The 13,745-nt window shown below is 39.1% G+C and overlaps 1 protein-coding gene across 1 annotated transcript in view; it reads left to right on the top strand.

The window, feature by feature from the left end:
- Pbdc1 (polysaccharide biosynthesis domain containing 1) overlaps positions 1-13,410 on the top strand; it is a 38,791-nt gene extending 25,381 nt beyond the window's left edge. The window contains exon 6 of the mRNA XM_085838065.1: positions 13,160-13,410. Within this exon, the coding sequence (XP_085694191.1) occupies positions 13,160-13,293 (134 nt within the window). The 3' untranslated portion in view covers positions 13,294-13,410. The remainder of the gene's footprint in view (positions 1-13,159) is intronic.
- Positions 13,411-13,745: the final 335 nt, after the last annotated feature.

Below are 13,745 nucleotides of genomic sequence, written 5' to 3'. Positions count from 1 at the left end.
GGACTTCTGTATATTGGCTGTCTATTATTTACTTACTCAGAAGATGTTAGAATCCATTAGCTCAAAAACTTCTTGGTTGTGGGGTAAGCTTTTAAAAGCCTGATAATTCTAAACACAGATATGTATATATCCAATTATTACAGATGTAGCACACAGAGATTTTTAGTTATTCAGGCACTAGGCATTGTATATCCATTGTGAAACTGCACTGAACATTTGCTAACCCAAAATAAGATAAGCCCTGGGCTAGAAGACTCCAAGCTACTGCTGGCCTCCAGAGATTCCCTCCTGCTTCTGAACATGTAAGTCTGATCTTCCATCTTACTCTGATTCGCGTCTCCCCATGAAGATCCCTTGTTCCCTTTCTTTTGGGTTGGTTCCTTTCTGTTATCTTTCACCTATAGCCCCTGAAAGGTTCCATGTTGAGACAGCCCACACCCCCTTTATAAAGCCCAGTACTTTCTCATTGTCAGCATGACACCTGTCCATGTTGCTAACATGAAGTTTATTGTGTGCTACTGCCACCTTGTGGTCATCTTTTCTCTTTTCTACTGAAACTAGCAAGTAGGAAAGAAAGAAGGAGAAAGTTGGGTCATGATAAGGAGTTTATCTGGTCAAAAGGGAAAATATTTAGCAGAAATTATAAATGATTGGGACTTACCTTTTGGGATGTGTATGCATCAGTTAGATATGTATGTTCTGTGCTGTTGTGTATTCTGGTCTCTCCTTGTACCTCATGAACCTGACAAGTAGTAGCACCATGTTTTGCAAACACTCATACAGTTGGAATTGGTTTGAAGTGACTTTCTAAAGAGGGGAGTGAGTAAGCCTGCCTAGGTTTCATACTAGGTAGGCAGTGGGCCTGAATAGGATAGAGAATGCCTGCCTTGGGCTGGAGAGATGGCTCAGTTGTTAAAGGCTAGGCTCACAACCAAAAATATAAGAGAATGCCTGCCTCTCAGCCTGGAGTGGCTTGCCTGCTTTCCTCACAATGGACTGAGATGAGACGATCTCCCTGCAATTGCACTGACTCTTTGAGCCTCCATGAAATGAGAGAAAATCCTCATTCCAAATATCACAAAATGAAGCTGAGGTCAGGCCCTAAGTTTAACTGGAGTGGGTACCTTTGTAAAGAGTTGACCTGGGATTGGCTGCACTTGAGTTTGTTGTTCCAGATGGCATCAATCTTATCCTTCTTTCAGGGAATACTGAGCCTTCATTGCTTCTGAAGCAACAAGCCTGAAGTTGACCAAAGATAACAAGTTTTATTCCTGGCCCTCTGAGGACTCCACAGAGATGATCATCCATCTGCACAGGTGCTCCAAACCACCAGTTGTGTGCTGGGTTTTGCTATAGACTGTGTTTTACCAGGACACTGTGTGGAAATAAGGTATGATCTTAGGCTTAGTGTGAAAAACCAGAGGGGAGGGGTTGGCAGAAGAAAACTGCTGTCCTCTGTAGGAAAAGGCAGCAGTATATTATCATGATAATGATGAAGATGATTTTCCGTCCGTCCGTGTGTGTCCAGCTATTTTAAAACATTTTTTAAAATATCAGGCATGATTGTTATTGTCTGCAGTCCTAGAACTTGCTCAGTTTTTTTCCATAACTATTTAAAATATGGAATCAAGCCAAAAGGAGGCTACCCAGCTGTATGGCCTGCATCTAGTTAGGAGCAAGTTTCAATAACTGGAGCTGAAAAGGAATAATTGGTATTCACATGAGATATCTCCCTCTCTATTTGGCTCTCCTAATTTTTCAAGATTGCAGTATATTGTTATTAACAATGCTCATGTTGTATAATATATCCCTTAAACTTTTCCTTTTATGTATTTGCGATTGTGTGTCATCATTGTCCATCCTTTCTCCAGGCCCCCTTACTGCCTGACCCCTGCTAACCAACCTTCCACTTTCTACTTCTGTGGGTTCAGCTGATGTGATGTAAAAGTCTTATATAAGGCCTCATAGCAGACTGTTCAAATGGCCAGTGTAAATTGCTAGCTAAAGTCAGAGTTTCCTCAGTCAGCTAGGTTGGAATGTGTTGTGTAGCATGATCACGTGGAAAGTCCAAAGGAGGCTGAATTCAGCTCATCTGGTTTCTTCTCACAAGGGTTCTGACGGATAGAAGTCTTCTATACTAGTATTGATTTGTGCCTGCTCTGGATTTAATAAAAACTCATGAGAAGTGAACTCAGAGTCAAATGTGGCCTGTTAGTTCTGATAAACAATACTCTGTTTGGTTCAAATCACAGTTACTGCAGACCATGTACTATCCCACCCTTAGGCCAAACAAAGCATTCACAGCCAAGGCTCTGCTTAACTTGTGAGCCTGGAGATGAGAGGAAAGGTGATAGAAGGCTCTGAGAGACAAAGAGGAGCTCACTTAGATGACACCTGTTAAACCAGTAGGCAAATTCCAATGCTTTTTTTAGTTAGAGTATAATAGCAGTTTTCTATTTCAGAAAGTCTTAACTTCAAGCCTGCCTCTAATTTATTCTAGTGGACCCTTCAGTACTTATGGAACTAGTGGTAGCTGAAGTAAGTATCCCTAGCAGACAACCACTTTTTTTTGTTGTTGTTGTTTTTTGTTTTTATTATTATATGTAAGTACACTGTAGCTGTCTTCAGACACTCCAGAAGAGGGCGCCAGATCTCGTTTCGGATGGTTGTGAGCCACCATGTGGTTGCTGGGATTAGAACTCTGGACCTTTGGAAGAGCAGTAGGGTGCTCTTACCCATTGAGCCATCTCACCAGCCCGACAACCACTTTTTATACCACATTATAATAGTAGTTTGGGTTCCAAAATAGACAATATTGGCTGCGTCTACTGGACACAGATATCCAATCATCCCTAAGCACAGGAAGTATTCATAATTTAAATGAATCCTTTTAAGAATCCCCATGTTTGGATTATAAAAGATAATAAAGATGACTGTCTGCTTAGCTATAAAACTGACCTAGTTTCATTAGGCGATATCTGTGTCCTGATTGTTGTCAATGAAATTATTCCCTTTCCAGTTATCCGAATTGATTGTCTCAGTTAGGAGGTGACCTCTTTTGACAACGTTTGTGTACTGATGGTCACTGTCAGGTGGAAATCAGTTAACGGGAGCTGGAGAGATGGCTCAACAGTTAAGTACTTACTGGCTGTTTTTCCAGAGGAAGATCCCAAGCACCAACATGGCAGTTTTCAACAGTCCCTAACAGTTCCAGGGGATCCAGCGCCCTCTTCTGGCCTCCTCAAACCAGCCACATTTACAGTCCACATTCAGGCAAAACACTCAAGCACATACAATAAAAATAAATAAATTTTTATGTTTAAAAAACAAATCAGTAAACCTTCCTGACTAGTAAAAGTGATGCATATGCCACAGCACTTGCTAAGGCTAATAATTAAAGAATGTGGTCTATCTTAGGAGTGCCATTTCTTATTATCTGACTATTCAATTCTCAGTATGGCCTGTGCTTAAAGCAGCTACCAATTGGAGGCTAACTATGGACAAGGAAGAATTAACAAGGCTGTTCTGTTCATTAGTGAACATCCACTGGATAGTGTTATCTTAGTGAATGCTGTTTTAAAAGAATTCGTAAATACTTGTGTCTTAGCTAATACATTCGTTGTTGTTGTTGTTGTTATTCTCTCATATATTACATCCTGAACACAGTTTTCCCTCCCTCCACTCATGCCAGTCAGTCCCTCCCCCTACCTCCCCTCTCCCCTAGATCCACTTCTCCATTTTCTTTCAGAAAAGAGCTGGCCTCCTAGGGCTATCAGTCAAACATGGCATAATAAGTTACAATAAGACTGGGCACAAACCCTCATATCAAGGCTGGAGGAGGCAAAAGAGTCAGAGATACCCTTACTTCCATGGTTAGAAATCCTACAAGAACACAAAACTATACAACCATAGCATATATGTAGAGGACCTAAGTTTTAACCATATAGGCTCCCTGATTGTCTTTTCTGTCTCTTAGCCCTGGTTAGTTGATTCTTTGGGCCATATTTTTGTGGTGTCCTTCACCCGCTCTGACTCCTACAACCCTTCCCCCCACTCTTCTACAAGATTGCCTGGGCTCTGCCTAATATTTGGCTGTGGGTCTCTACATCTGCTCCTATTAGTTACTGTATGAAGCCTCTCTGGTCTATGAATATAGCAGAATATCATAAGGAATCTTTTTTGTTTTGTTTTGTTTTCTTGAAGGGTTCATGTGTTTAAAAAGACAGGGTTTCTCTATGTAGCCTTGGCTGTCCTAGAACTCGATCTGTAGACCAGGCTGGCCTCAAACCCTGAGATCTGCTTGCCTCTGCCTCTCAAGTGCTGGGATTCGAAAGCATGCAACACCATGTCCAGCTTAGGTTTTCTTTTTCTAAAACAATATTATTTTAATTGACAAATGATAGTTGTATACATTTATGGAGTACTATGTTTTAATACATGTATAAAACATGTAATGGTTAAATCAAGGTAATAAATGTCATTTCACCGTTCTTATTTTTATAGTCAGGTATTAGAAATTTAGGATTACATTTTTGGTTTTTTGTTTTTGGTTTGGTTTGGGTTTTTTTTGTTTGTTTTGTTTTGATTTGTTTTTGTTTTTTGTTTGTTTGTTTGTTTTTTCGAGACAGGGTTTCTCTGAATATCTCTGGCTGTCCTGGAACTCACTCTATGGACCAGGCTGACCTCGAATTCAGAAATATGCCTGCTTCTGCTTCTGCCTCTCAAGTGCTAGGATTAAAGGTGTGCGCCACCACCGCCCAGCTAGTATTACTTTTATATATACACAACATCAGTATTATTATAGTCGTTCTGCTTTTCAAATAGTCTCAACTTAGTCTCCCTGAGAGTAACTTTGTGTTCTTTGATCCCAAACTTACTGCTTCCTCTCATATCTGCTTACCTCTGGCGGTTAGCATTCTATACTTGACCTCTATGAATTCAGTTACCAAATTATTGCACATGACTGAGCTCATACAGCATTAGTATTTCAGTGCCTGGTTCATTTTACTTAGCAGAATAGCTTTCAGACTTCATATTTATCAATGACAAAATGTTATTCTTTCAATTTTTTGTGTGTGTTTGAAGACCACAAATGTAGACACATAAACACATGTGCACAAACTTTATCCATTTAATGGACACAGGCTGATGATTCTTTATCTTGACTGGAAAGAGTAATGCTGCAACTATACCAGTACAGGCATCTTCTTAACATACTGAGTGTTCTTTTGGAGTGTGTGTATTTGTACATGTAAATGCTGTCCTGCTTGCCAGTGTGCGAATGTGTCTGGTCTTTTCCTCTATCATTTTTGTTCTAGTTTCTCTTCTGTTGCTGTGATAAAATGCCCTGACCAAAATCAGCTTAGAGGAAGAAAGTATCTGTTTCCTATTCTACTTCCAGATCATGGTCCATCATTGAGGAAAGTGAGGGCAGAAACTCAAGACAGGAACAAATGAGGAATGCTGCTTGCTTGCTTGCTTACTTGCTCACAGGCTTCTGCTCAATCAGCATTTTCAATGCAGTCCTGCCCCATCTGCAGTGGGCAGGGCCCTCCTACATCAATTAGCAACCAAGATACTGCCCCACGGCCTGACAAGCCAATCTGATCCAGTCAGTGCTTCAGTTGAGGTTCCCTCTTCCCATGTGACTCGAACTTTTGTCAAGTTGACAATAAAAACTAAGCAGCATGACTGTCCACTTTAGTTTTTGAAGACAGGGTCTCGCATTGAACCTGAAGCTTGCCATTTCAGCGAGGCTGGTTGATGAGCAAGCGCCCAGGATCTGCATCTCTACCCTGTTCCCACACCAACTCTGTAGTTACAGCACATGGCATCAGACTTGGTTTTTTACATGGGTGCTGGGAATCAGAATTCAGGTCTGCATATGTGGCCAGCAAGAACTGTACTCACTGATCCATCTTTCAAACTCTTTCATATTGTTATCTATAATATTGGTACCAATCTACTTTCCCACCAAAAAGTACATTTTTTTCTACATCATCACCAATGCTCATTTATCATTCATCTTTATGATAAAGGCCATTTTAACTTGTATGAGGTGATATCTGATTGCTTTATTTATATCTTTTAAAAATTTTGTTTTAAACGTGTGAGTGTTTTGCTTGCATATAAGTCTGTATACCACATGTGTAGTGCCCTTGGAAAACAGAGAGTGCATTGGATCCTATGGAAGTGGATTATAGATGGTTGTAAGTCACCATATGGGTCCTGGGAATTGAATCCAGGTCCTCTGGGAGAGCAGCAAGGGCTCTTAGCCACTGGCCCATTTCTCTAGCTCCCTAATTATATTTTTAATTAGCATTTTCTTATCAATTAATGATGTTGAACATTTTTTGAATATTTGTTGATGGTCACTGTGTCTTCTTTAAGAAATGTCTGCTTAAATCTGCTGTTTGTGTTTAAATTTTTATTTTGTTTCTTCCTTTTGAAGTGATTTGGGACACACACACACACACTAAGGGAGAAAGAAAGAGTAAAGAGAGAGTCTATGTAGTCCAGGCTGTTCTCAAACTCCCTATATAGTGAGCGTGACCTTGAACTTTACATCCTTTTGCCTCTATTGCCTAAGTTTTGGGGGTTACAGAATATACCACAATAGGATGCTTCTTAACCACTTTTTGATAGCGTTTGATGCCCACCTATAGGTGGAAAATCACATCTGGTACTTTTTAGTGAGTCAAAAGTTTGTAGCTGAGGACATCATAGCTGCTGCTGTTGTTTTGCTAAAAGGACATGATGTGCATGTCAAAATTGCCTTCTACATAGTTATGTGTACACTCATAAAATAGTGTTTTTGTCAGTTTTTTGTTAGAGAAGCTTTTTTAGCTCCAGTGGTCAGTTGTAATTGCAGAGACTCATAACTGGTGAAAATGCAGAGAATACATGACTATTGAATGCTCAGCTAAACAGGATATCAGTAACACCTTCTCCATAGTTCAGGGAATGTTGCAGAAGAAGGGATAGAAAGACTGTAAGAGCTGTAGGAGAGGGGACAGGGAGTGTGGTGGAACCCTGACTTCTGGGTTTGAAATGGCTTTTTCACTCTTGAATTCATAGTAGCTGCAGTTATCGGTATTTCCACAACATTGGACCTAACAACACCCTGCCATGGAAAGGTGAGTTCATGTAACCTCACTCCTCCCTTAAGATATCTGTAGATAATGGCTGATGAGAGACTGGGAGAGGGACATTTTCTTCAGTTGTGTAGCCATAAGTATACCATATTGTTCTAGAGCAGTGGTTCTCAACCTTCCTAATGCAGCAACCCTTTAATACACCTCATGTTGGGGTGACCCCCAATCATAACTTTATTTTCATTGCTACCTCATACCTGGTATTTTGCTACTGTTATGAGTTGTAATGTGCATGTTTTCCTGGTCTTAGGTGACCCCTATGAAAGGGTCATTCAACCCCTCCCCACCTAAGGAAATCTTCATCTACACTCCTGTAAACAATATTAATGAAACCCATTGATGGCACGTCCACAACATATCTGAAGGAAAAGAGGCCCTTGTTAGAAAGTTGAAGGGGATGAGCAAGAATGGGAGTGGGACAAGGGAGAATATGGCCAAAATACAACACATACATGTGTGAAAATATCATAATGAAGCCCATTATATACAATTAATATATGCTAATAAAATATAAAAATTACATACAATTTCTCTTGTGTATATTTGCTTTTCTTGCCATGCTTTTGGGTCATATAAATATGTTTCACAGAGTAATGCTATAGATATTTTCCTCTAGAAGTTGTATAGTTTAAGATTATGTATTTTCTACTAGAAGTTGTATAATTTCAGATTATATATTTAAACCATTATTATAGCCGGGCGTGGTGGCGCATGCCTTTAATCCCAGCACTCGGGAGGCAGAGGCAGGCGGATTTCTGAGTTCGAGGCCAGCCTGGTCTACAAAGTGAGTGCCAGGACAGCCAGGGCTACACAGAGAAACCCTGTCTCGAAAAACCAAAAAAAAAAAAAAAAAAAAAAAACCATTATTACATTTTTAGTTGAATGTTTAGCAATATTTTTATTAGTTCTTTGAGAAGTGGTACAATGTACTTTGAACATATTCACCTCCCCTCAGCTCTTCCCCTTAGCACGCTGTCAGCTACCCTCCCATCCTTCCCTACGCTCCTATCTTTGCTGTGTTTCTTATCTCACAGGGAAAGCTTTTCCAAAAAAATTTTTTTTTGTTTTTTTTTTTCAAGACAGGGTTTCTCTGTATAGCCCTGGCTGTCCTGGAATTCACTTTGTAGACCAGGCTGGCCTCAAACTCAGAAATCCACCTGCCTCTGCCTCTCAAGTGCTGGGATTAAAGGCGTGAGCCACCACGCCCGGCGCTTTTCAAATTTTTAATGTTGAATAGGATGATAGTTTATGATATTATCATCCACAGCCTTTACTGTGTTGAGGTACATTCTTGATGTACCTAATTTGTTAAGAGTGTTTTGTTGATTGTCTTTATTTTTATTTTTGAGTCATGGTTACATTCTGTAGTCTAGGATAGCCTGGAATTCATTATATAGCCAGCCAAGTTGGTCTCAAACTCATGGCAGGTCACATGCTGTAGCTTTCTGAGTATTGGTATTGTAAGCATAAGCTACTGCAACTTGCTAAAAGTCTTCTTTATTTTAATTTTTTTGAGATTTTCATATATGAGTAGTGTATTGACATTATTTCCACTTGTCTTAGTTAGGTTACTATTGCTGTGAAGAAATACCAGGACTGTGGCAACTTTTTTTTTAAGATTTATTTATTTTATGTATATGAGTACACTTGTAACTGTTTGCAGGATCCCATTACCGATGACTGTGAGCCACCATGTCGTTGCTGGGAATTGAACTCAGGACCTCTTGAAGAGCAATCGCTGCTCTTAACTGCTGAGCCATCTCTCCAGCCCCAACTGTGACAACTCTTATAAAGGACAGCATTTAATTGGGGATGGCTTACAGTTTCAGAAGGTTCAGTCCATTATCATCAAGGCAGCATCCAGGCTAAGGCATGGTGCTACACAAGTAGCCAAATCATCAGGCAGCAGAAAGAGCCATGGGTCCTGGCTAGAGCATTTAAAACCTCAAAGCTTACTCCCAGTGACACACCTCCTCTAACAAGGCCATACTTTCTGAATAGGCCACTGTCTAGGAGCCTATGGGGACCATTTTCATTCAAACCACCATGCCACCCTTCTTTCTAGCCCTGACTTCCTCTCTCAAATTCCTGACCTCTTTTTTAATTGTGTGTGTACATATATTTGTGTAGGTGGCTTATTCCTGGATTGTCCTCCTCCCACCCTGTGGGGGCTGGGGGTGGGGCTCTTCATCCAGGGGTGGGGTCTTGGGAAAATCTTCCCTATTCATTATGCAGTTTTTGTTTAGGCAACAACATTGCTGAGATCTTATGGTAGTAGCATTGAGCGTTTTTATCATGAAAATGTACTTTTGAGCTGCCTGCAGATTGTGTAGTGTGCTTTTGTGAGCATACTGCAACAGGCTTTGGTCGTTTAGCTGTTTTTCCATCATTTCTGCTCCTGTATGTTAACACCTTACCCATATTTCCATAAGTAACCCCCGATAACATTTATTGGCTCACTAAGTTGGACTTGGGCGATCGCCATACTTTGTTTATTGTCATTTCCCCATCTCTGGTGAGTAGGCGTTTTTTCCCACATCTCCCCAGGAATAGTATCACACAACAATATAATGCTGTGTCCTAGAGAATGTTCTGCAAGTGCTTGAGAAGCCTGCCAGTTGGCCCCTTCTGCATAGGCTTGATAGGTTCATGTAGTCAGAAGTATAAGTTAAGTCTCCACTCTTTCCTTTTTGATTTTCTGCCTGGATTATCTGCAGGCTGTTGAAACATACCTATGTTTTCTAGTGTTGTTATATTCCTTTTTATCTTTTCCATCAGAACATTCAGTAATTCCTCTCTGTAATGGTTGCTTCAAAATTTGGTGCATTTACATTTGCAACTGTTACATGTTTGGCCACAATGATGTTAGCTTGTCTCTTTGAATTTGTTTTTTTCTTAAAGTCTATTTTGTTTGATATATTAGCCATGCCCACTCTGCTTTTCTTTCTATTTGCATAAAATAACCTTTTTTATGTTTTCACTTTTAGTGTATCAGTATATGTGTGCCCTTAATAGGAAAATGAATTATTTGTAGGCAACATATTTTTGGATCTTATGCTTTTATCCATTTAGCCACTCTATGTCATTTTATTTGGACAGTTAATTAAGTTACATTTAAGCTAATTAATACCAGGTAAGGATTTAATTCAGCTGTTCGTGACTTCTGGGAGTGAGAAGGACTTTCTGAATCTTGTTCCTTGTCTTGGGCTCTTTTTCTTCTGTCTGATAGTCTTGTCCAACTTTAATGTGATCATTTATTTTTATTATTATTATCTCTTAGAAGCTTGTTCTTTTCTGTTTGTTTGTTTGTTTGTTTAGGATTTTGGGGGGGTTTGTTTGTTTTTGAGACAGGGTTTCTCTGTGTAGCCCTGACTGTCCTGGAACTCACTTTGTAAACCAGGCTGGCCTCCCTCGGAGTGCTGGGACTAAAGGCATGTGCCAACATACCCGGCCTGTTCTTTTCTAAGGAAAGACAGGCAATGGATCCAAATGGGAGGAGAGGTAGGAAGGAACTGAGAGGAGTAAAGAAAGGGAAAACATAATCAGGATATATCATGTGAAAATAGAATCTATTTTTCAATAAAAGAAAAAGTTATGATTCTGACAAGATGCACACAAACACACACACCTACACACCTTGTGTATGTATATTTTAAGGTTATGAAGGTACCGTACATTAAAGATAATTCAATTTTTGTCAAATAGAAATTTCTTAGCCAGGTGATGGTGGCTCATGCCTTTAATCCCAGCACTTGGGAGGCAGAGGCAGGTGAATCTCAGAGTTTGAGACCAGCCTGGTCTACAGAGTGAGTTCCAGGACAGCTAGGGCTACACAGAGAAACCCTGTCTCGAAAAAAAATTTTTTTTCTTTCAGTCATTCTAAAATTAGGATTCACCAATTATCTTTGCAATGTAGAATGTATGAAGTTAAAGTACTGAGAATTAAGGAACTGTGTGCCAACCCTTTCTAAGTTAACCAAAAGCTAGGAAGTTATGAAAGATGGTTCTCATGCAGGACTACTTGGCACTTGATGCCTAATTTGCCATTTTGTTATTACACTTGTTTCGTGTGTGTGTGTGTTTGTGTGTGTATTTTAAGATTGACAGGTTAAAACAAAAAGGTGAATGGTAATGAGTCTAGCAGAAGTAAAGATATTCTAAAGAGCAATGTGTCTTTCCATCTATCAGACTGTTTGAACAATGCACCCCCAAAGAAATGGAAATTTTCCTAGGAATCTTATGCTTGGAGAAAAAAAGGTCTTAGCCTTAGAAAGAGGCATCCCAGTTGTAATTACTTGTCAGATCACCTCACAGGGTGAGATAAGGGTGAGTTAGAGTGGGCAGGACCAAGCCTTATCTTGAATTGCCTAGCTGTGCATGTCCTTCTCTCTCAGTTTAAACTTTAATCTCTCTTCAGTACTGGAAGTAAGATTGGCAAGGTTCATTGCTCTGTCACTCTGCCAAATGTGGACACATTGAAGAGAAGATAAAACAGAAAGGGAAGGGTAGAGAGAGAAAGGGGAGGATGGAGGGAAGGAGAGCAGGAGGGGGCAAAAGGAAAAGTTCTTCATAAAAACCCAGCACCCTGTGTATCTTGACTTTTCAATACTCTAAATGATGTAATCCTGAATTGACTGTCAACAGAATTCTCTACTGTCACTTTTCCTCCTGCCCTGGAATAGGACTTTTCTACTCAAATTCTAATTTTCCAGTTCATGTCACCAAATCTTGCCTCACTGATTTTTCTTTTATCAAGAGAAGAAAATCACTGTGGACATCAGTGTGGATGATTGACAGAATCTAGTCTGTGAGAATATTTTAATTATTTTTATGACATTTAAATATGATCTTTTACAGTAAATAATAGAAAAATGTTACCTGTTAAGTACTTTTTTGCACTATAATCTGCTTAATAAGAACATTGTGTTTGAAGAATAAAAAGAAAAAAAGAACATTATTTTTAAATTAGCACAAGATATGTCCACCTATTTTTATAGATTGCTTCTAAAGGTTATTAGATTTTTGTTTGCATCTCTGTATGTAAATGCATATAGAGAGAAGGTAGAAGAATTAAAAACCAGCACCTTCACGTGTAATTATTATTTTTTAATTGTAGTCATTGTTATTTGTATAATATATGCATATACAGCTGAGTTCTGCTCATTGACATTAAGACTACTTTGATATTTTTAGAATAGGAACTGAATTTATGAATTTTCTTAGCACACTGCATTGCTTTAATATCTTTATACATAGTTTGAGCAACCTTTAAGGCAGAATTTAATGAACTGGCAACTTCCTGTCTGAAGAACATGCAGATCCAGGGTTCTGCATGTGAACCTAGTAGATCCTCCCCCTGAACAGGATTTTGCTCTCTAGGAGCTAGGTTGGCCAAAGTTATATGTAACTATATTTGAACAACCTGACATTTTCTAACATATCAAGAAACAAGTCAGTACTTCAGAATAAAATTCAAATTTCTTCTTTTATCATGAAAGCCCCTTCACGGATGAGGTGCCATCCAGTTCTCTGGCTTCGTGATACACCTCTGCCCTCTCCAGTCTTCCCTAAATATGCATGGATCTACTTACGATTTCTTCGAGTATGGCTCTTATTTTTAGATGTCTGTGTTGTTCTTGGTGTGAAATCTTTTGTAACTGCTGTGTGCTGCTTTGAATCCTTAAAGTCATTCAATTAAGACATGCCCTGTTCAGTGCATCCTGGTCTAGTCATATGAAATGATTTTACTCTTTTGCTTCTGATATACGTCATACAGTACTAATTAACAATTTAAAGTTTTATTTTTTTTTTTGTAGTTATTTCTCTCTCATTAAGCACTTGGCTTCTTTGAAATAAATTGTCTTATTATTTAATACTTCATATTATATAAAAAGCTGCACTATATATAAAATAAACATTTCCACATGCTTTTTTAAAAAGTTGTTTTGGAATGAATTTGTGGAATCTATCTTCACTTCTTCCTTTCTTGATATCTCCTTGGACAGGATATTATCCAGGAAACAACCAGACCCCCCAGTGCTGGCTCTCTGTGACTTCTGATTCTACTCTGTTACTGTATCCATTCATTATTTCAGAAGATTGTACCTTGGTCACTGTTGCCTACATATCCATCAGCTGACTGCTCTGGCAATGTACAATTGACAAGAGTCAGCAGAGGGGCATACAATGGTGAATGTATTAAAGAAAAGAAAATCACACTGTTGGGCATTTGGGTTGGGCAATCTTAATAAAATAACCATGGTCATCATTACTAAGGCCGAGTTCCTTTTTTTTCCTTTTCTACTCATAGCATTCAGGCTGGGCTGGATTCTAAGATATCACTTTTGTTCATAACTACTTCTAAGTTCTATGGTCTAACTTTGATTTCAAATTAGAATAAACTCCTATTATTAACTACTGTCATCAAATGAATAAAGCCTCAGTACGTTTTAAATACTATTTAAGAAATGTACATACAGACTGTGTAACCAACGTTATAATTGAGATACTCTTGATTGATGCAAGCATGTTAAAAATGTTGTAATCCAAACCAAGCATGGTAGCTCGTGTAAGCTGAGCACTCTGGAGGCT

The sequence above is a fragment of the Mus caroli genome, unplaced genomic scaffold (assembly GCF_978045245.1).
Source record: "Mus caroli unplaced genomic scaffold, Mus_caroli_1 scaffold_5, whole genome shotgun sequence".
In the NCBI taxonomy this organism is placed as follows: Eukaryota; Metazoa; Chordata; class Mammalia; order Rodentia; family Muridae; genus Mus; species Mus caroli.
This window is presented reverse-complemented; position numbering and strand designations above follow the sequence as displayed.